At 34.7% G+C, this 20,112-nt stretch overlaps 2 protein-coding genes across 4 annotated transcripts in view; one reads left to right on the top strand and one right to left on the bottom strand.

Annotated features, from left to right (window-relative positions):
* The first annotated feature begins 2,148 nt into the window (after nt 1-2,148).
* LOC141811590 (TOM1-like protein 9) lies at nt 2,149-14,302 on the top strand. 2 transcript variants are annotated; one of them, XM_074699609.1, is made up of 10 exons: nt 2,149-2,387; nt 5,140-5,218; nt 6,698-6,796; nt 6,883-6,999; nt 7,362-7,522; nt 8,952-9,033; nt 11,321-11,406; nt 11,712-11,885; nt 12,147-12,673; nt 13,495-14,302. In XM_074699609.1, the coding sequence occupies exons 1-10, from the start codon at nt 2,287-2,289 to the stop codon at nt 14,151-14,153; spliced, it is 2,085 nt and encodes a 694-aa protein (XP_074555710.1). In that variant the 5' UTR covers nt 2,149-2,286; the 3' UTR covers nt 14,154-14,302. The 2 variants fall into 2 exon arrangements, with proteins under 2 accessions (XP_074555710.1, XP_074555711.1); XM_074699610.1 differs by lacking the exons at nt 6,698-6,796; nt 6,883-6,999.
* Nucleotides 14,303-16,079: 1,777 nt separating this feature from the next.
* The window catches only part of LOC141811893 (auxin-responsive protein IAA17-like), a 40,773-nt gene continuing 36,740 nt past the window's right edge, over nt 16,080-20,112 (bottom strand). For both annotated transcript variants that reach the window (XM_074699968.1, XM_074699967.1), the window contains exons 2-5: nt 17,521-17,747; nt 16,948-17,089; nt 16,585-16,646; nt 16,080-16,363 (exon numbers count right to left, since the gene is read on the bottom strand). In XM_074699968.1, the coding sequence (XP_074556069.1) occupies nt 16,326-16,363; nt 16,585-16,646; nt 16,948-17,089; nt 17,521-17,747 (469 nt within the window). In that variant the 3' untranslated portion in view covers nt 16,080-16,325. The remainder of the gene's footprint in view (nt 16,364-16,584; nt 16,647-16,947; nt 17,090-17,520; nt 17,748-20,112) is intronic.

Consider the following 20,112-nt stretch of genomic DNA (forward strand, 5'->3'; position numbering starts at 1 on the left):
CAGAGGAGTGATAGACACTGAGTTGTGCCTTTGAGGATGCCCATGGAGACAATGCACGTCCGCTAGCTTTCTGAAGCACAGTTAGGGGATAATCATTGGGGAAAATCTCCATGTGAAATGTCATATACTCACCCTCTATCCATTTGTGAGTCAGTTAGGGATCAAAGGGCGATAGTCTTTGAAGAGAATCTCCATGTGGACGACATTTGTCTGCTCAATCGGGAAGAGCTAAAGTTGAATACCAATTTAACCGAGCACCTAAGACGCATCTCTCAAGCCCGAATAGGTTGTCCTTGAATGAGCATTAAGTACTTGGAGATGTCATCCTGGAGATGGACATTTAGTGCTCTGGGATGTTGAGCCTACTAGTGCTCAGGGATGCTAACCATACTTGGTGCTTGAGAGGGGATGCTAACCCCACTTAGTGTTCGAGGATACTAACCCCATTTAGTGCTAAGGATGTCATTCTGGAAGATGGATGTTTAGTGCTCGGGGAAGATACCAATGCTCCGAGAGTACTTAGAATTAAGATTGGTTGGTCTCGCTTCTCGATCGGTCACTCAAGAAATAACTCAGATACCATTACATGCCCCCCCCCCCCCCCCCTGAGAATTGAAGTTGAATGAAATTTGATCAAGTAAATGACGACTGGCTGTCGAGCATGATTTGGTGTAAAGGACTGCCCTGAGGGATCAATCAGCCCTCGCATGAACTACCTTGGGCTACATCACATGCCTCCTTTTTTTTTGTCAGATTGAGACTGAGAGAAGCGAAGTTGAATGAAGTCTGATAAAAAAAATTTAAGGAGACCAAAGGGTTCGGAAGATCGCCAAAATAGAAACCAATCCCACTCAAGGATGTTATCGATTATATTAGAAAATCAAACCAGAATCATGATGCCCAATCCCACTCGGGGATGTTATCGATTATATCAGAAAATCAAATGTTGAGTAGAAGTCAGATAAGACTAGGAAAATCCAATCTCGCTCGGAGATGTTACGACTATATTAAAAAAAAACTCAAACGTTGAATAAAAGTACACGATGAAACTAAGAAAATCCAATCTCCATCCGAGGATATTACTGCACAGTTTGATAAGATAAGAGATCTGGTCCTGCCGAGGGATATTACCAAGGATATTAATAAAAATAGATCATAATCAATCCTATTGGGATATTATTGAGCAGATTAATGAAAAATTTAATTACTTTAGATAATGACTTATGAATGGCCCATTAAAATAAATTTAACTGGTGTGTACAATAATTCTTCTTTTACAATGGTGTGTAAAATAAAGTAAAGGATCATAGAAAAAAAACTTACAAAAATTGAAGCAAAAAAGGACTATAAGAATCAAATGATTTAAGTCTTATTATATTTTAAGATATTTTACACACATATTTATACATGCGCCTCAAATAATCTTAAGTTCACTAATCTATTTCAGTCAACTATAGATAAACTAAAATTATAAAAAACAACTTTTATAATTTTTAAGTTTTTAAAAATTATATAATTTTAATTAATTTATCATTTTTAAAACTTCAAATAGATATCCAACATTGAATAAATTTTTTATATTTTTTAGATGTAATGTGTCCAAAATAAATACGATTTAAACTTTTATTATTTATGCAGAAGAAATTTGAACTCTCGTCGTGATTTATTTTTCCCATCCTATCCATAGTCCAAAAGTTAAAATTGTTACACGAAGACTACATGAGAGTAAAAATTTTGACATAAAATAAAGGAAATTTGACCAAAAAAAATATAAAATAAGATATTGTTGATAAGTAAAAGGGTGCTTTTTAATAATTTTATTTTTAAAATAGCTTTCTTAATTTTTCTCCTAAAATTTTTTTTGAAATCTTAATTCAATAATATTTGCTGGAGCGGATTTTTCACCCCCGAAGAGCGCGAGACGTTCGATTTTCCTGTCTGCTGGACTAGGAAGAAACAGCCAAATCCTCTTCTGAAGGTCAACACGCACGACGACATTCCATCGGCGGGCGGCCCAATAAAATACTTTTTTATTGTTTATTTTTTCCTGTTAAATTTGTCTGCTTTCCGTTTAGGGAGATATTTTAAAGAACAGCAAAATAGAGCGACCCCGCCGACTCTTGCCTTCTCTGTCGAAGATAAGGGAAAGCGAATTCGAGCTGTGCGCACACGCCTCTTCTTTAGGAAATCGCTTGCTCAGCCGATTCTTCGCCATTTGAATCTCTTCCGCCATCATCCTTCTTGCTAGGTCCGGCCAGTCGTTTGGGTTTTGGGGGGGTTGCGGCGATGGCCGGCACGCTGGTGGATCGAGCCACGAGTGACGTGCTCATCGGTCCGGATTGGTCAATGAACCTTGAGATCTGCGATGTCCTCAATCACGACCTAGGGTATGCGATTCTGCAGTGGCTGCTGCTTCCTCTCTCCTTTTGCTGCTTTATCTCTTTCTTCTCAGTCGGAGCTCCTGTTTCTTCTGTAGTGAGTTATTCTTCAGTGGTGAATATTGATTTTGGTTGTTGTTTCTTTCTTTTGTCGTTTGCATTTTTTTCCCTCGAAATTCTCGATTTTCGTGATGTTGGTTTCTATGCGACGAGACAGAAATATTTTAATTAACCTTTTAATTAAAAAATATTTGATTTATCGGCCTCGAATTTTCATCCAGTAGACCAGGTAGGAACTACAGCAACAACAAAAAAAATGTTATGCTTTGGATGACACTAATAAACTGGAACCATCGTATTCTTATTTAGTATCCGATACAAAATGCTTTGATTTAGTTGTTTCGATAAATGATCATTGTATGTTGCCTTAATTTTTGTACCTTTAGATGTTTCATTTTACCATAGACACTGATCATCTATCACTTGCTCTTTCCTATAGAGAAATGTACAAAAGATATCCCTTAAATGGTTGCGATAATCCATAACTGAGAAGTTTGCATTATTGTGAATGTTTAGCGGACACTAACTTAGGATAACTTAATAACTTAAACTTACATGGTTTCATATCCTGACTTTTTTTAATCTTTATTCATAATTTAAATATAAAAGTTGCAAGAGGTTTACCTGCTGAATATGTTATTATTCAGTAATTTCAGTAGTGTGGTTGAAGGAGTTTAAATTGCTGGTATTAGTGGTGAGACTTGAGAACACAACCGAGTTATGGAAGCCACTGTTACAAATGAAAAGGCTTAACCTATTTGTCCAAATTGCTAAAGTTTCAAATTCAACATATGTGAAAGAAAAAAGGTTCTCTCTTTTGATTTATTGGAAATTGGAACGATCTCTTTATTTACAGAAGATTTCAGTTTCCTTTCCTTGTTTTTGCCAGCTTGTGAAACAGATCAATTTATGGATGAGACTCTTATGGGACATTATTTATCAATTTGTGGCATTTAAATACCTTGCTAAATAGAATCTGTTGACAAACTGAAGAAAAAGTGCAATCCCTGGAAGGTCTTTTTGGGGTTGGGGTGGGGTGGGGTGGGAATTAAAGCTCAAAATTTCAAATTATCGTTACATTGGTAAAATGCATCATGCCTTTATCTATCTAGCACGCTGGATATGTCATACCCTTATTAAAGTTCATATCTAAGTGCATCTGATCTATAATTCAACCTTGTTGGTCTATGAAATCTCACTGAGCTCCTGTTATCATGACACAAGTCTTCATTTTCTATGGAATGGATGGAATCTACTTATTAACACAACAATTTCATCGGTACATACATCAGCTGTTGAGCCTGTGGCAATAGTGTTACAGAACACATGCAACATACACAGCCTGTAACTAACTGCCAACATAGAAGCCACAATAACTTAGCATAAATGAACGCAATATAATGACTGGATAACTAGAATATGTAGTTAAAGAAATTATAATTTATCTAAAATTACATAATAAAACTGAAAAACAACTACTAAAAGAACATCCATGAAATACTAACGGCATAATTGAAGCAAATTTATAGTAAAACAATGAAACTGAAAAACAACGATTGAGAATATCCATAAAATTTAAAAGCATATATAGCAGAAAACTTATGGTAAAACAAACTAATAAATCTCCAAAGGCCGGAGGGAGTAAATTTCCATGAAAATTGGTGACAGAATGAATCTCAGGAAAGCAACTAATGCTTTGGTTCAGCATCTCTATGCCTCATCTTAGGTCAATTTGGAGGCAAGGGCAAAAGGATCCCACTTAAGAAATAGCTGGTAGCAATATAACAATGGTTTATGTATGATAGCAAAAGGTGAGTGACAAAACACTAATTAATATAAGCAATTAAACACAACTAATAAAAGTAAAGAAGTAAATCAGAATGATGTGCTATGCAAATGGGCGCACCATGTTGCATGAGAAGGTGCTTATAATTGGATTATCAGGCTTATAATATCTGATTATTGTTCCATGAAGAACAAAATATTTGGAAATTAATTGTCATTTCATTATAGAGAAGGTGCAATCATTGACATTGTCATCTCATTTGTCAGTTCAATGATTAATTAGAAAATTTAATTTCTAAATCTTGAAGGGGATTGTAGAATTGGATGTATCTATAACAAGTTTTCATAATATTTTTGTGTAGTTTGAGGAGGGTATTAGAGAGATAAATATAAATACCATTTATTCTAGTGTACATGTAGAAATACAATAATAAATCTAATTCTAGATAGAAAGGAAACCCTTATATTTCGTCATTAAGCCAACCAGGCGACAGTGCCTTGTTGAAGCAAATGTAATAGTCTTAAATGTCTGGAAATTTAATAATAGATTCCCATGTATGAATGTCACAGGCTGAACAGTTTAATATATGAAAATCATTTGCTTGGTTATGTGATGCCCCTTGGGAATCCTGTATTCCATGACCGAAGCAGCTGGATCCCCCATCGTCAATTGCAGTTTGCTTCTCTGTGGCCCAAGTGATTAGAGTTTAAGAATCCAACTTTGCAATGCAAAAATAAGGGTAAGTACAGTGACCAATCCTTGAATTGACATTGATGGCTCCACCCTAACATAATTCTGTATTTACATTTGCCTCTAGCCATTTAATTATGGTCGCTGCCAAGTGTATACTTCACCATATCTCACACTGCAAAATTTGCTTAGTAGTGATTTGATTCATTTTTGTTTGGTTTGCAGACAAGCTAAAGATATTGTAAAGATACTCAAGAAACGTATTGCACATAAAAATTCCAAGGTCCAACTTCTTGCGCTAACGGTAAGTGCATCTATAAGTTTGGTTTCAGTTATTATGATATTTGCTGGAGCTTCTTCTTATTGGGTTCCAATATTGATGATGCAGCCATGTTTGTGAGTTGATAAATCTGGTAGGTTCTTTCCTTAGTTGTGTGCATTACTCTAACCAGAACCTTGTCACTGTCACACATCTTGTTCTCTAATATTTCTTCTTTTGACAAGGATGATCTAATTTCATTTAGTTTACATACAATAACCAGTAATTGCTATATTTCTCTTTGTGATTTTTTATTTCCATTATTCAATCTGATCTAGATTGAAGGCATCTTTATGATTAATTCATTGCATAATGTGGAGAGGCACTCACCATAAGTAGCTTTGAATATATGATTCAAAAGCCATATTCAAACTAACATGGCCTTTTTTTCCTCAAGTTTCTGCCTTGTGATAATTGCTTTAGTCTGTAAAGATTATTTAATCTATTCTACAAATTGAAATATGGAGAGGTACTCACCATAGGTAGATTTTAACATATGATTCAAAATCCATATTCAAACTAACATGGATTTTTTCTTAAGTGTCTGCCTTGTGATGATTGTTTTAGGCTATTAATTTTTTTAAAGGTCATATGTTCAACACTACACTTTTTTTTATCCGAATACTACACTCTTTCTTTATGAAAAAATTGATGGTTTTGGTAATTAAAAACATCATGTAACTTGAAAAGCCTCAGAGCTAGTTTTATTATTCCACTGCCTTGAGTTTTATTTTCTTTTCTATATTTTAGGCCTAGTTTTCTGAGAAATCAGCTTGGAAGAAATAGGCTAGTAAAAAAATCATAGGGAAAAGATAGACAAATATTTCCCCACTTTTGGTTTCTTTGAAGGAAATGAAGGAAGTAGAGTTCCCTTACAACTCTTAGAGAGAAGGAAAGAAGGAGAAAATCTTATATTTTCAAAATTTATTTGTTACAAAATTAATAAATTAAAAGAAATAAAATTTGAATTTTTTAGGTCAGATTTGAGCTCTATTGTTGTGAACAATGACTTTTCAACCAAATCAGGCACAAGCATATTTAGGGCACTTGGGTAAACATTTCCCTAGTGCTTTCCTTCGGTTCCCCATTCCACCAAATGGAACCAAGGGAAAGGGTGATTAGAGAAATTTTCTGCCACTTTGTTTCCCTCTACATTTTCTTTCCTCATATGAAGCACAACTTTAACCTTTCAATGTCCTCTAGAGCTTCAACTTTTCATCCAAAATATTGGTTTTACTAACTGTTCATAAAGTTCAATGGTACAATACGTGTAGGCGATCAAAATAGTTAGCATTGTGGTCTTGTTGTTTGTAGTTTGTACTATTGTTTTTGTTAGAGATTAATTCTTTACCTATAAATAATAAACAATTTATTGCAAGGAGAGATCGCCAAGAAAATAATATGAGTCTTCCATACCTTTGTTTATCTTATCCAACTTCCAACTATTTTGTTTTTCTTTTCCAGCTTTTAGAAACAATTGTTAAAAATTGTGGGGACATAGTGCACATGCATGTTGCTGAGAAAGATATATTGCATGAGATGGTCAAGATTTTCAAAAAGAAGGTTCTTGTTTTTTTCCATTCAGACATCCTTTGGTATTCGTAGTTGATTCAACACTGAATCATGTTTCCTTACTCTTTTTCACACAGCATTCTGATTTCCATGTTAAGGAAAAGATACTCATATTAATAGATACATGGCAAGAAGCTTTCGGTGGTCCTCGGGCAAGATATCCGCAATATTTTGCTGCCTATCAAGAACTGTTGGTATGCTTTTGTAATTTTTAAACTTCCTTAAAATAGGAACACAAATTTAGATGACGGGGCGCTTCACGCAAAATCCATCGGAAGTGGACCTACACATCCTTTGTCTTTGGTTCATTAAATCATGATTTTTTAGTTGCAAATGCTTGAGATCAAAACGGAGCTAGATCTGATAATCGAATCATTGACCTTTACATGTGTAAAGGGCTGCTTCGCACAAGTTTCGTTCTAAAGATAGCGTCTTACTATTGCCGATGTTAAATTTATCAAAAGGTCTAAAGACGTAAACTGGGTGAAGTTTTGTAAACAGTGATCATGATTTGCTAGTGTTTTTTCTTATCTTTAATTTCTTCTGTTTTAATCAGAGAGCTGGAGCTGTTTTCCCTCCAAGAACAGATACATCTCCACCTATCTTTACTCCTCCACAGACGCAACCTCTGCAAACTTATCCTCCATCAATGCGAACCCCCGGTTATCAAACTGAACCACCTCAGTCTTCAGTTGCATCTGAATTTCCTGCTTTGAGGTACTTTATTATGTTTTCATATTTTTCTTCATTGTACACTTGAATTATATATTTTTCTTGTTAATGACTTTAGTTTTGTTTTTCACTTCAATGATTTACCTTTCTTAATAGTACTTTGTTCTAGTTGTGTATGAATGGGCTATTCTAATAAGTTGGGGCATCAAAACATCTAAGTTATAAGAAAGTATGTCTTTTGGAATGGCTTGGCCTGTCAAGGGGGGTGTCTAATGCTTGCATGAATTCTCAGTTCATTAACATGAAATTACAATTTCCGCTGCACTCTTTATCAGTTCATTCATTGTTCCACTGAACTTGTTTAAAATTTTGGATATCGATGGCAGTCCCATTAAGTTGCATACTTTTTCTTTCAAAACATTCCTTTCCTGTATTTTCCAGTACCTTAAAATTTAGATTTCATTGTGCATGTCCACTAGTATGGAAATTTGAAAACTATTAATGGAAGTACCAAGTTGGGATAAAAGATTGAGGTGTGCGTCAGTCATTTACAGCCAACATTATGAAGGTAAAACCATGATATGGATCTTAACCATATTTGTTATGAGGCTAGGTCATCACTTGTATGAAACATGAGGGTTCTTCATCCATGTACATATGTTAAGGTTGGGGTGGGGGTTAGGAGGTTGCCAAATATGCTCCATCTTCAGCACTTGAATGTAATGCAGGCTAGCAAAAGATTCTCAGTGTTGTGAGTCAATGATGGTAAGAAGCAGTTAGTTCATGATTGTAGGATTGGGTTAGCAATTCGAAATATAGGATAGTTTTGAGGAAAGGACTATAATTGATAGCTGCAATGATTAGGATGATAGTAAATACTAAGCTCACGTGAAACAATATGGGTTGGAGCAAAGTCAAGTGAAGAAATATGTAATATAGGTTTAAAATTTTGTATAAAGCAGAAATTTAAAATAAGAACAGAGTGGGTGTTGTGTTAGATAAGGATTATAAGGATAACACTGTCAAGGACTAGTTGTGCCGTAGTATATCCAAACACGCTGATATCATGGCTTTCTTATTGGTAATTTTTCCATTTTCTCTCTTTACGCACTCGTAATTCCTTATTTCTTGATGGTGATGGCTCCAGCATGAATGATCTACAAAATTGAGTTATCCTACTCCTTTCTTCCCTTTAGGTTGAGCTGTGGGATTAAGCTATGGCAAAAATCATTGGTTTCACCCATATCACTTGGTGCCTGGAGAATATAATGCAAGTGTATGGTTGAGGGTAATTATAGACAGTAGTGTTTAAACGATTAAGAGAAATCAGGGTAGGTTCCCTGAGCTTGCCAGGTTATAGTTTCATTTATTCAAAATTTTATATCCATAATGTTCCATGGTATATGAGATTACTTCACACTTGAAGAGTAGCATTTTGGCTCACATTTACTGATGATTCCATTTAATTTCGCAGCCTTACTGAAATTCAGAATGCTGGTGGTATCGTAGATGTTCTTGCTGAGATGTTAAATGCTTTAGATCCTAGAAACAAAGAGGTAAGAGTTGAGACTTGATTCTTTCTTTTACCCATTCAAATATTACTTCTAATTTTGGCATAGCTGTACAATGTGGGAGCAAGGTTGATCCTACCTAGTAATAGGAAGGGATTCAATAGTGGATTTTGTAACCCTTACATCCTAATTTAACATAACAATCATAATTTTTGTTGCTATCAAACCATGTTTCTCGAATTATTGTTCACTTATGGATCTTATTGCTTCATTAAGTTAATGTCGAACTGCATCACTAGTTATATTCAAATCAATTAAAGCATTTTTTTATCATATAAATTAGTTTTTTTTTGTCTTCTTCTTCCCCTTACACCTTCCTATCTCTAATTGATTCAACTCATTTTACTATAAAATCTATTGTACATCTTGTATATGTGTTTTTCTCTCAATTTATTTTCTCTCATTTTATTATTTGTAGGAGCTACACCCATTACTCTCGATGATATTTTTTGTATTAATCTTATACTAGTCAATTCTAGAAGCTCCTCTCCATGTCAATTGCTCACTTTGATCCTATTAATGATTATTTGTCAATACCTGCTTCAGTTTGAGTTCTACTAACTAATGCCTCTAGTTTATAAAATTTCTTTACACAATTCAAGCTTTAACTTTCTTCTGGTTACACTCTCATCAAGAGTTCTACTTAACTACAACCTTTAATTTGTCAATTTTCTTCACACAATTCAAGTTTTAGCTTTCTTCTCTCCACACGCTCATCGACTATAATAATATTAAAACACACTATAGTTTCAAATTTCTATTTTGTCGATTGGCGCATGCAAAAAAAAATTCTACCTGCCGATTGACACATGAGAAGGTGAAAAATCTCCGATATGCAAGCATATCCTTCATGGAAAATTTTGTTCCGCCTATTGAGTGGCACTCGAGGTGTAAAATCTCTAATACACAAGCATATCCTTTTTCGTGACATCATCTATGAACTTATCCTTCATCCATGACATCATACGTAAGCTCATCCTTCGTTCATGAGTTCATCCTGCTCTCTATAGGTGCAAGTTCATCTTCGTCATCATCTCATTTTCGTTGTAAGGTCATCCTATGATTGAATCAACACTGCCCAATCCCTAGCCTTTGTTCTCTAGCGATAAGCCACGAATGATGAAACAACGCAAATGTAAACAATGAAACAAATCTGAAATTGCAGAACAAAATGATTGGCTAAGTATTTTTCACAAGTAAATCTTATACCTCCTTTTCTTCATCTTCTCCTATTCCTCCTTCTCGATGCATGTAGCACAATGTGTCAGTCGAAACAACACTATCTTGTTTCGGTTGGGAACTGAATCCTTGACTCTAAATGAGATTTCAAACCTTAGCAAACAGTAATGAAGGTTATCTTGAATATGATCGATGAGATTCTATGTTACTTGGACTCATGTATAAGTATTCAACATGGGTTTGACATGCCTATTTCTAAATTTTTTCACATGTGAGCAATAGAAATTTCAATTATTGTCTAATTGGAGTATCGGTGTTCAAGTGCCAAGTATCCTACACGAGTACGGAGAAGGTAAATGTAGAATCCAAGTATCTTAAAAGAAATCATTTTTGAAAATCATATTTAGGACCATTAATATATGTATTAATTTCCAATATCTAGATTATTGTCACATAGTCTAATGTCATTTAACATATTTTAAAAATTCATGTAGTGGTTTACATATACGATATAGTATAACTGTTAAGTACTGCATTTAGAAATACCAAGTAGTAACTTTCTATAAGATTGACAACAATGACAATAAGAAAGAGATCTTTATTCAGAAAAAGGTTTCCTTAGATGATGTTTCCAAAATAAGGTCTACTTTTGCAAATGGCGAAACTTTAAAACATTTATGTGAATGTCTATTCCATTTTGCCATTATGTCATGGTTGTCATGCTTGAGATTCTATCTAAACATAGGATTGACTTTTGGATTTGCCATATTCAAACCCAATTTATGTCCTACTTGAGATTTGGATCACCGAGACCATTTTTTTCGGGTTGTGGGATTGTAAGATTTTAACGACTATTTTGGAATCTTAGTAATCATATGTGAGAGTTTTGTTTTTATTTATTAGATTTAACATTTGAAGGGAATTTTGTATGTAGATTGTCTGAGTTGCACTCTTTGGAACTAGAAGATCATATCTCACATTAGAGTCAATAACAATGTTCTTTTACTTTTACCTATTCATTTATGATAAACTTTCGGCACAAAGTTTGGATTCAATGTTGAAAATCCTCAACCAGAGTGGCTTTTTATTGCAGGGGCTTAAACAAGAGGTAATTACTGACCTTGTCAGTCAATGCCGTACTTACCGACAGAGAGTCGTCCATCTTGTTAACACAACATCGTAAGTCTGCTTTTCGTGTTTTATGACCTTTGGAAGAAACAGATTAGTGAAGTTCCATAGTAGCTAATCTCCTTGTGCAAAAGAAATGGTGAAAATTTTGCACATTCAAGTAACATTAATTGAATTTCTTGTATAATTCTTCCTTCCTTTGCCTGCTTTATGTTTATTATTAAATTTTCTGATACTTGCATTTCCTGTCAGATGTGGCATTTAATTAATATTTTGATATTTCATAAGTTATTTTTTCTCATCATTTGTCAAGAATGAGGTTTTTTATGCATAAACCATTTCTTGTTTTACCACAGACATGAGGAGCTACTAAGCCAAGGACTTGCTTTGAATGATAATTTACAGAAAGTACTAGCAAAGCATGATGCTATAGCTGCTGGAATTGCAGTCCCCATTGAGAAGCAGCAAAAACCTCTCCAGGCACTTGTAAATGTTAACGATTCTTCATCTAGCAAAGATTCAGAGCAAAGGTAGTAAATTTTTTCTTTTTACAATTTACTGTATATGAGGTATTTGTGGTAGTTGCTTCACCTAATAACCATGACATGTTATACAAATTCTGAATTTTTTATACAAAAAAGCTTAATAATCAATTTAATCCATCATAATTAACAGACTTGTTAATGAAAGATTTGAGTAGTTTTCACAGAAACCTTGTATACTTCAGCTTTCGTCTACAATACTTCAAAAATTTGCTGCACCTATTTATTTTTATTGGTCTTAACAATCAGGAATAGGTTGTCAGTTACAACCACAAGTGCAAATAATCAACCTCCTGTACAGCAATTATTGCTGCCAGCACCACCTCAATCTGATGGTTCAAAATCTTCGTCAGTTAAAATAGATCCAAATATGGACCTTCTTAGTGGCGACGACTTTAACAAGCCTGCAACGGATGATCTGCTAGCTCTAGTTCCTGTCACCCAACCAGCAAGAAATTCTGCTTCAGACCAGAACATCTTAGCTATTGCAGACATGTTCCCTCCAACTAACTATAACAGTAGCACACCTCCTACGTACTTATTTGATTCAAATTCTGCATTTTCACCACAACAGATATATCCTGGTGTGTCCAACCTTCAGCTGCAAACATCACAATCACATTCTGCGCCCTTTGGTAATGGAAGCTTTCCAAACTTAGCAGCATCCCAATTTGAGCACAGTCATGATAATGGAGTACAGCTAAACCAGGCAACAAACGCATGGAATGGTCAACTTGCCCCAGCACATAATCCACAGCAGCAAACAATGGGCTATGGTAAGAACATTACTTAATCCTTCTTCATTCCTGTCTTTTGTTTCTCAGCATTGTTTTCAATAATTTGATTTTTTTTAATCATTCATGTTGTTTGATGTTGGAGAGCTATTCCTTGTAAAATAAGGATAAATTGCCGAAACCAGAAAATGCATTTGCTTTTTGTATAGTGTTTGTCTATCTTGTTAGCCTAAGGTCTTTGCTTTCTATATTTATTGTTTGATGAGTAAACTACGAGTAGTTTGTCTCTTGAATATTACTTGCATTCTCTTTACGTCTTCTTATCATAACAATACAATTGTATTTATCTATGATGCATGATATAGGCATACATGCATGCACATGTAGCTACATATGAAAACGTATGAATTTATATTTTCAGAGGTTGCACATCTCACATGATGTCGGTCTTTTTGTCTCTCAATGCATCTCACTTGGTGTTGGTCCTTTTGTTATTTGTCTCTCAATGAATTTGCTTTCCAATGCTTGTGTCATATTGTCGTACTAGTCTGTGGCATAAAGTAAATGTATGACTTGACGCCCATGCGTGCATGGCTTAAGCAAGCTATCAAATGAATGAGGATTCCTAATCTTGCTTAATGCTAGGAACAGGTGTCCTTGGCAACTTCAGGTGTTCAGAAAAAAGGATTCTTTATCATCATCGTAGACATTATTGCAATTAAGAAAGAGAAACGATTCACTGATTCTGATTAAGAAAGAGAACTGATTCTATGATTCTGTTCATGTAGTCTTGTGAGATATTTTTCTCAGAGAGCTTTGCCAACTCATATTGCTTGGGTGATTTTTCTTTCCTTTTACTACAGGTGCAAGTGGGCAAGATGGGGCTTTACCCCCGCCACCATGGGAAGCACAACCATTGCAGAATGAAGTACCTGCTTTGCAGCCTCAACCACTCCAAGCTGGGCGACTTGGAGTCATAACTCAACCCATGCCAGGTGGACAGCTGGGCGCTAAGCCGCCACAGTCTATGCCAGGAAGTCAGCAGGGGGAATTGCATCCACAGTATATATCGGGTACCCAGCTTACAGGTGGTTTACAACAACAATTTGGACCAAGCAGTCAGTTTCCAGGCATGTATTCTCCAATGCAGAACAGCCAGGTGATGCCTATTTATCCACAACAAATGTTTGGAGGTTATGTAGGTATGGTTCAACAGACAATGCAAGGCTTTCACTCAACAGGATATGGGTTTGGCCAGCAACTTGATGCTCAGTACTACGATCCATCGAGATCTGCATATGCTTATTCCAGAGCAAATGAGCTCTCACAGAGAATGTATGGGCTCTCTGTGCAAGATAGTAACACTTATTCAAGCATGACTTCTTCCTACCAGATGCCTACATCCTCCCCCTCGTACGTGCACCAATCGAACAAACCATCAAAGCTCGACAATAATCTTTTCAGTGATCTTGTTAGTATGGCCAAAACAAAGCAAACTAAACCAACTGGTAGCAAAAGTTGATGGCTTGTGTAACATGTGGAGCTATTGTTTTTTTTTTTTTTTGTGTACTACGTTTTTGGTGGTAGTGCCTTTCTTACAATGTATTTTCTCCTGCCTCCACATTTGTAAGATGTCCTTTGCTATGAATGATATATATATTTGTATCTTCATGGGGAAAAGAGTCGAGGTTGATTAGAAAGATATTTAAAGGTGTATTTGCTTTCACGCCTGATTTGTTTAAATCTCCGAGCTTGAAGGCAAGTCAGATTTGCATATGATGCTGGAGCTTGCTTATGAAAGATAGGGATGCACTAGTGTAATCTACACCTTGGTTCCAGGTACCTTTGGTTTAACTTGCACACAGAAAATGTCATTATTTAACTTAGAAGGTGATAAGGAATTCTATTTCGTTGTGTATCTGCGATGGGGACGATTCCATTGAAAATTTATGATTTGTGTGTACAAGTTTGTCCATTATGGTACAACAGAGGATATGAAAAATGCCAAGGTCTAACATTTTTCTTCCTTGTAATTTGTAGTAAATGATATGCCTTATGATGATGACAATGCTCTCCTTGAAGATCGCAGGGACTTTGTGGCCATCGTGCCAAGACGAGAAGGAAGAAGGTGACGAGGCCAAAGTATGGTGTTTTTTTTTCTTATTTTATTTTTAATAATTCAAGTGTTTAAGTTTCGTTTGATTGAAAGCACAGTAGGCCGATTTTTAGAATATTTATTTTGATTGGGATTAAATCTAGTTCTTTTATATATTTCCCTAAGTGTTTTACCATTAGTAGTCATTTTTAGGATTGAAATGTTAACGGGTGCAACAATATTATTATACAAAATGATGATAGGATAGTGCGACAGGTCTCCGGCCGCGATTTAATCGGAATCCGATCGCGATTTGACCGAGAACGCCGCGTGTCATTGTCGGCGCGCGTGTTTTTAGCCAAATTGTGTCGGATTCTGATCACAATCCGGCCGGAATCCAACGCCGGATGACGCGCCGGCGAGTGGCGCGTCGAATGGGCCCGGTCCGGCGGGCGGCGGTGATCGGACGGCGCAGCGATGGCGGCCGAAAGCTGAGGGGGTTGGCTGTGTCGTGCACGGGGGTCGCACAGCGGGATCACGCAGAATATCACCTCTATAGGATAGTGATACTTATATTGTGAGTATATTACTAATGTTTATTAATATATAAAATGAGGAAATGCATTTATTTAGAAGGGGCGATTATACCATCACGGGTCATGTTTTACTTATCTAGGGCACGTCCTATTCTAATCTGAATTTGACCCATTTAATAAATGAGTCAAAATCTATTATATATTAATTATTTTAATTGACATGGGTTACATACATCATATAATACAACTCATGTAATTAAATGATAATTGTGTAGCATCATAACCATGCACTTTATATTACAATTTATCCATAAGATATTTTCTAACTATAGTGATATATGAAATTTTCAAGATAAAAAATTTAAAATGAAAAATCACTTACACTTTCAAATTTATTTGATGGGCAAAAGAGAGGAGGAAGTCATCCCCTCGGGATTAATTGAGCTGAAAGCCTAAATATCTAGATTATTAAAAAAAATTTAAAATATAAATTATATATTAATTATCTTAATTATAAAAACTTTAAATATGTTCTTATAAGTTATATGTTATTATATTACATATTTATAAATTATATGTAAGCTAGCTAATTGTCTGTGAGCTCAATCAGAATATAAATAAGAGGGATAACAGCATTCTAGCCCTTTCATTATCGAACCCAGCCAGGTGTTTGAAAAACTAGGGCTAGACCACACAGAGAACCATTCCATTTTTCCCATTCTAAGCAGTGGCATCAATCAAATGGTTGATTCAGATGCCAGAGTGGAATCCTAGAGTGAATTTAAAACAGTAAATGGAGCCTAATAAGTTGATCCAAACATTTATATTACAATTACAAAGGAGATATCCAGAAATTTAAGAAGCATAGTCTGACCAAACTTAGATCCTGACTTAAGCATCAGAACCTAGTAACACGCTTTCACAGTCTATTCAGAACAGCAAGCCACAAAGCATAAGATATGTAAAACAATTGATGATGACTAACACCCTTTCAACTTCCATTCACAACCACACTTACAGATATCTGATTATTGCGTTCATTCTTGGCGACATGATAATGTGTCTAGTTCAGGTTCTTGCATTTCTCCATGACCCTTGGAGCTAGAGAGAAGCATAGTTTTGTTTTGTTAGTCTAAGGTTTCGTAAAAAGTAAGCAGATTAATCAAAATAGCCAAAATTTTTGTGCAAAATGCTAGAGAATCAAATGAGGAATGTTTCTTTATATTTACCCCCACAAAATTCACATGTAAATGAAGTACATTGTACATCCGATAAAAAATCTAGAAAATGAAATGTAGGACAAGGAAAGATTATGTACTAACCAAGTCCAATAGCATCTGAACCTTTCATGATCCTCAGCCTCCTGCATGAGTTTGTGAACATCCTGAAATTCAAGATACATGGACTTAATTAGAAGCAAAATGAGGACACTTTCAACATAAAGCTTGTTCTGAGACATCTGAATATCTTCCTTACAGAAGAAAGTGAATGGAAGCAAACAATTTTCTGATACAACTGACAATTCGTGACCATAATGACTAGTTGCTTTCATTCTTCCAGGCAGAAACACAGAATTAGTGAAAAGAAAAATACATGGCATATTAACGTAGAGAGTCCAACATGCCACAGGTGGCCTTCCTTTTGACTAAAATTGATAAATATGAATAAGCAGATAAGGTGCTTACTCCCATGGAACATCACCCACAAGCATCCAGTCTCCATCCTTGTCTTCATAAGTAATGGCATACGCAGAACCATTCCGAAGAACCATCAAATGATTCTCAGATAATCCCTCTTTGCCGGGTATTCCACAAGAACCACACTGACCTGAAAACATTGAATGGCAAAAGAAGTAAACTCCTTCTAAAACATTATTAGAACCAACTGAGATGGAATTGAAGGGGAATTAGAAGGTTGAAAACACCATAATATCATTCCCTCTACACTAACTTCCAACATAATGAATTTGACAATAGAAATGTCTAGATTCCTTCCAGAATACTCTCCTGAATAAAGGATGTAAAGAAAAAAGATGGGAAAAGAAAACATTTGGCTAGACAGGCAGAATTCATGAATGATTGTATTCGTTTTTCATGGGAAAATTGAGTTAAGGCGTCAATATTTATTATTACAAGATTAACTATAAAAGCAAGGATGAGGAATGTTGCAAATAATAGCATAAAGAAACGTACAAGTGGATTAAATAACATTATTAGTTAATATCTATTTCGAATAATATGGAATAGACGAAAGCTCACCAATTGTGAAGCCACTGAACATTGTCTCAAGTGCTGATGAAAGTTCCCTATAGTTTTTGTATATTTTCAGATCAACTTTCCTGAGATAAGGGGCTCCATCCATGCTAACCTTCACATAACACCCCAGCTCTTGAATTCCATCAGCATCATCTTTAATCTTAGTTGGATTTATAGTCATTGTATTCTTCCGGTAACTACGAATCGGTGGCCAACCAACCACCTGTGCCCTGCCATGTACATGTACATTGTTAACATTCTGACTTCTTTCTGCATAACAGAAACTAACCAAAAGTTCCATTTACATAATTAATCACAATTATGTCATACATGATCAATTAACTAGATGATAAATTGTTTAGTAGGCCTCTGGAAAAAATATGCATCTCATATCCTTCGCAAATATTTATGATTTCAAATATGCATAAGATCCAAATATTGACATCTAATGCTAAACTAGAGACCACATAATAAAATCTACTATTGCAAAGAGTGAAAAGAATCTAGTGAAAGACAGAACAAAATGTTCTATGGTACAGCAACAAGCTTGAGTAAAGGCTTCAGTATCAATGTACTCGAGATACTCATTTTTAAGAAATTCAGAAGAAAAAATAAAATAAAATAGAAATGTTAATAACTAAGAGAATTTTAATATCTCAAATAAATACACCATATTTTCAAAAAATTAGGAAATAAAATTGCTCAAAATGAAACAAAAAGAGAATAACATGAATTAATGACTATTATGTTCATTTGTACTGTCTGACCGGCACAGCCATAGAACAGCAGCATAGAATTACATCCTTGCTTATTAATGTCATTTCATGGAAGAGACATTTTGAACCATTTAGAAATTAAATTTATGGGACTCAACAAACTATACTCTCTTCAATAGAAAGTATATTGATTTTCAAAGCAATATTGTATGGGTGTCATACTGTCATTTGTGTCAACACATGGTACAAATCAACATCAATTTGATGTGACAACTTAAATTTCTTTGTTAAATTTGCAATTTATACATTCATCTTAATAAAATTTAGTGGCTTATCAATTAACTTACTCTGAACTTGCTTTTTTGAAAACAAGAAGAAGAAGAAGAAGAAGAAGAAGAAGAAGAAGAAGAAGAAGAATATATCCATCTATAATTTGAATTTATAATTTCCTTCAGTAAGGGTATATAATTGATCTTGGCTAAGCTACATACATATTACAAATTCATATATATATACATATAGTGAATTCAATTTATAATTGCTGCCAATAAACTCATGTTTACTTTTGAAACCATAGCAAAGATGTGGCATCTTCATTTTCCTCAAATTTCACTTTAGATAAGTATTAGAAATCTTGTTCTCTGCGAAGTTCCAACTTTAAAGGAATCAAATTTCAACTTTAAAACATGAATGTAGACCAATCACAATTCGAAACCTACGGTTCGATGGTTCAGAACCAATAGTTCGATGATTCAAAAAATCTCAAAACTGTCGGTTACAGACCTACGGTTCGATTCAAGGTTCCATACGGTTCAAGATTATTATTTATATTTTATTTTTTTTAAATATTTATAAATTTATAAATGTGGAAATTTTAAAAATTAAAAAAAGGGTGTGAACTTATTTAAATTGTATATCTATCCACTTAGGATATAAGGGAATTAAAGACACATAATTCGTTAGTTCCTTTAGTATCAAAATCTTTTACTTTGTCCTTTTATAGCCGTCAATTTGGGTTGGATCCGTAAAGTTGGGCCCGCCCTGTCAAGCAATTTATGCGGATTGGGTTGAAATTTTATCAATCCATTTAAGATGGATTCAGATGGGTTGATCCGTCTAGGCCCGCGATCTAGGTCCACGGATTGAGAAAGTTTATTTATTTATTTTAAATTTTAAAATTAAAGTAAAAAACTCAGTGGATTAGTAGGTTTGATTCGTCTAAATCACAATTCAAGCTTAAAATTTTCAACTTGATCAATTTAAATTGTAATCCAAACTTAAACTTTTTTATATTTTTAATATTTTTTTTATTTTTTGACAGGCCCGTAGGTTAGCCCGCCTAATCCATAACCCGCCTTGGTTTGGTTTGGGTTGGGGATTTTCCAACCCACCAAGTTGGTGGGTCGGCCCGTCCCGCCCCGCCATATAATGGGTTTTTAGTGGGTTGACCCGCCCCGCCATGGGTTGGCCCGTTTGACAGCTCTAAATCCTTTGAAAGTTACATTCCTTTTATTTTTTTTGTAACTTTCATTCAATCATCAAGTAGCGTTTGAGCTTCAAAAATTTGGAAGCCAAAGTAAATTGAGAAGAATATTATACTAAATCCTAAACCATCTCCGTTTTTTAATACCAATGATTTTTTTATCTAACATTAACATTATTAATTTTTAATGTGATGAGACATATATATCACATAAGTTATATACTTTGATTTATTTTGTATGTTCGATGATAATCTTCATTATATATATAATTTTATTATTAACAAATTATATCCCTTGGCAAATTTATTATTGGATATATCATATAAGTCAAATAGTCTATGTAAACTCAATATTAAATGGATAAAAAGATAGAATAAGACCAATAAGTAACACAT

Source organism: Curcuma longa, chromosome 17 (genome assembly GCF_044706935.1).
Source record: "Curcuma longa cultivar G26 ecotype Majalengka, Jawa Barat chromosome 17, ITB_CL_G26_1.1, whole genome shotgun sequence".
In the NCBI taxonomy this organism is placed as follows: domain Eukaryota; kingdom Viridiplantae; phylum Streptophyta; class Magnoliopsida; order Zingiberales; family Zingiberaceae; genus Curcuma; species Curcuma longa.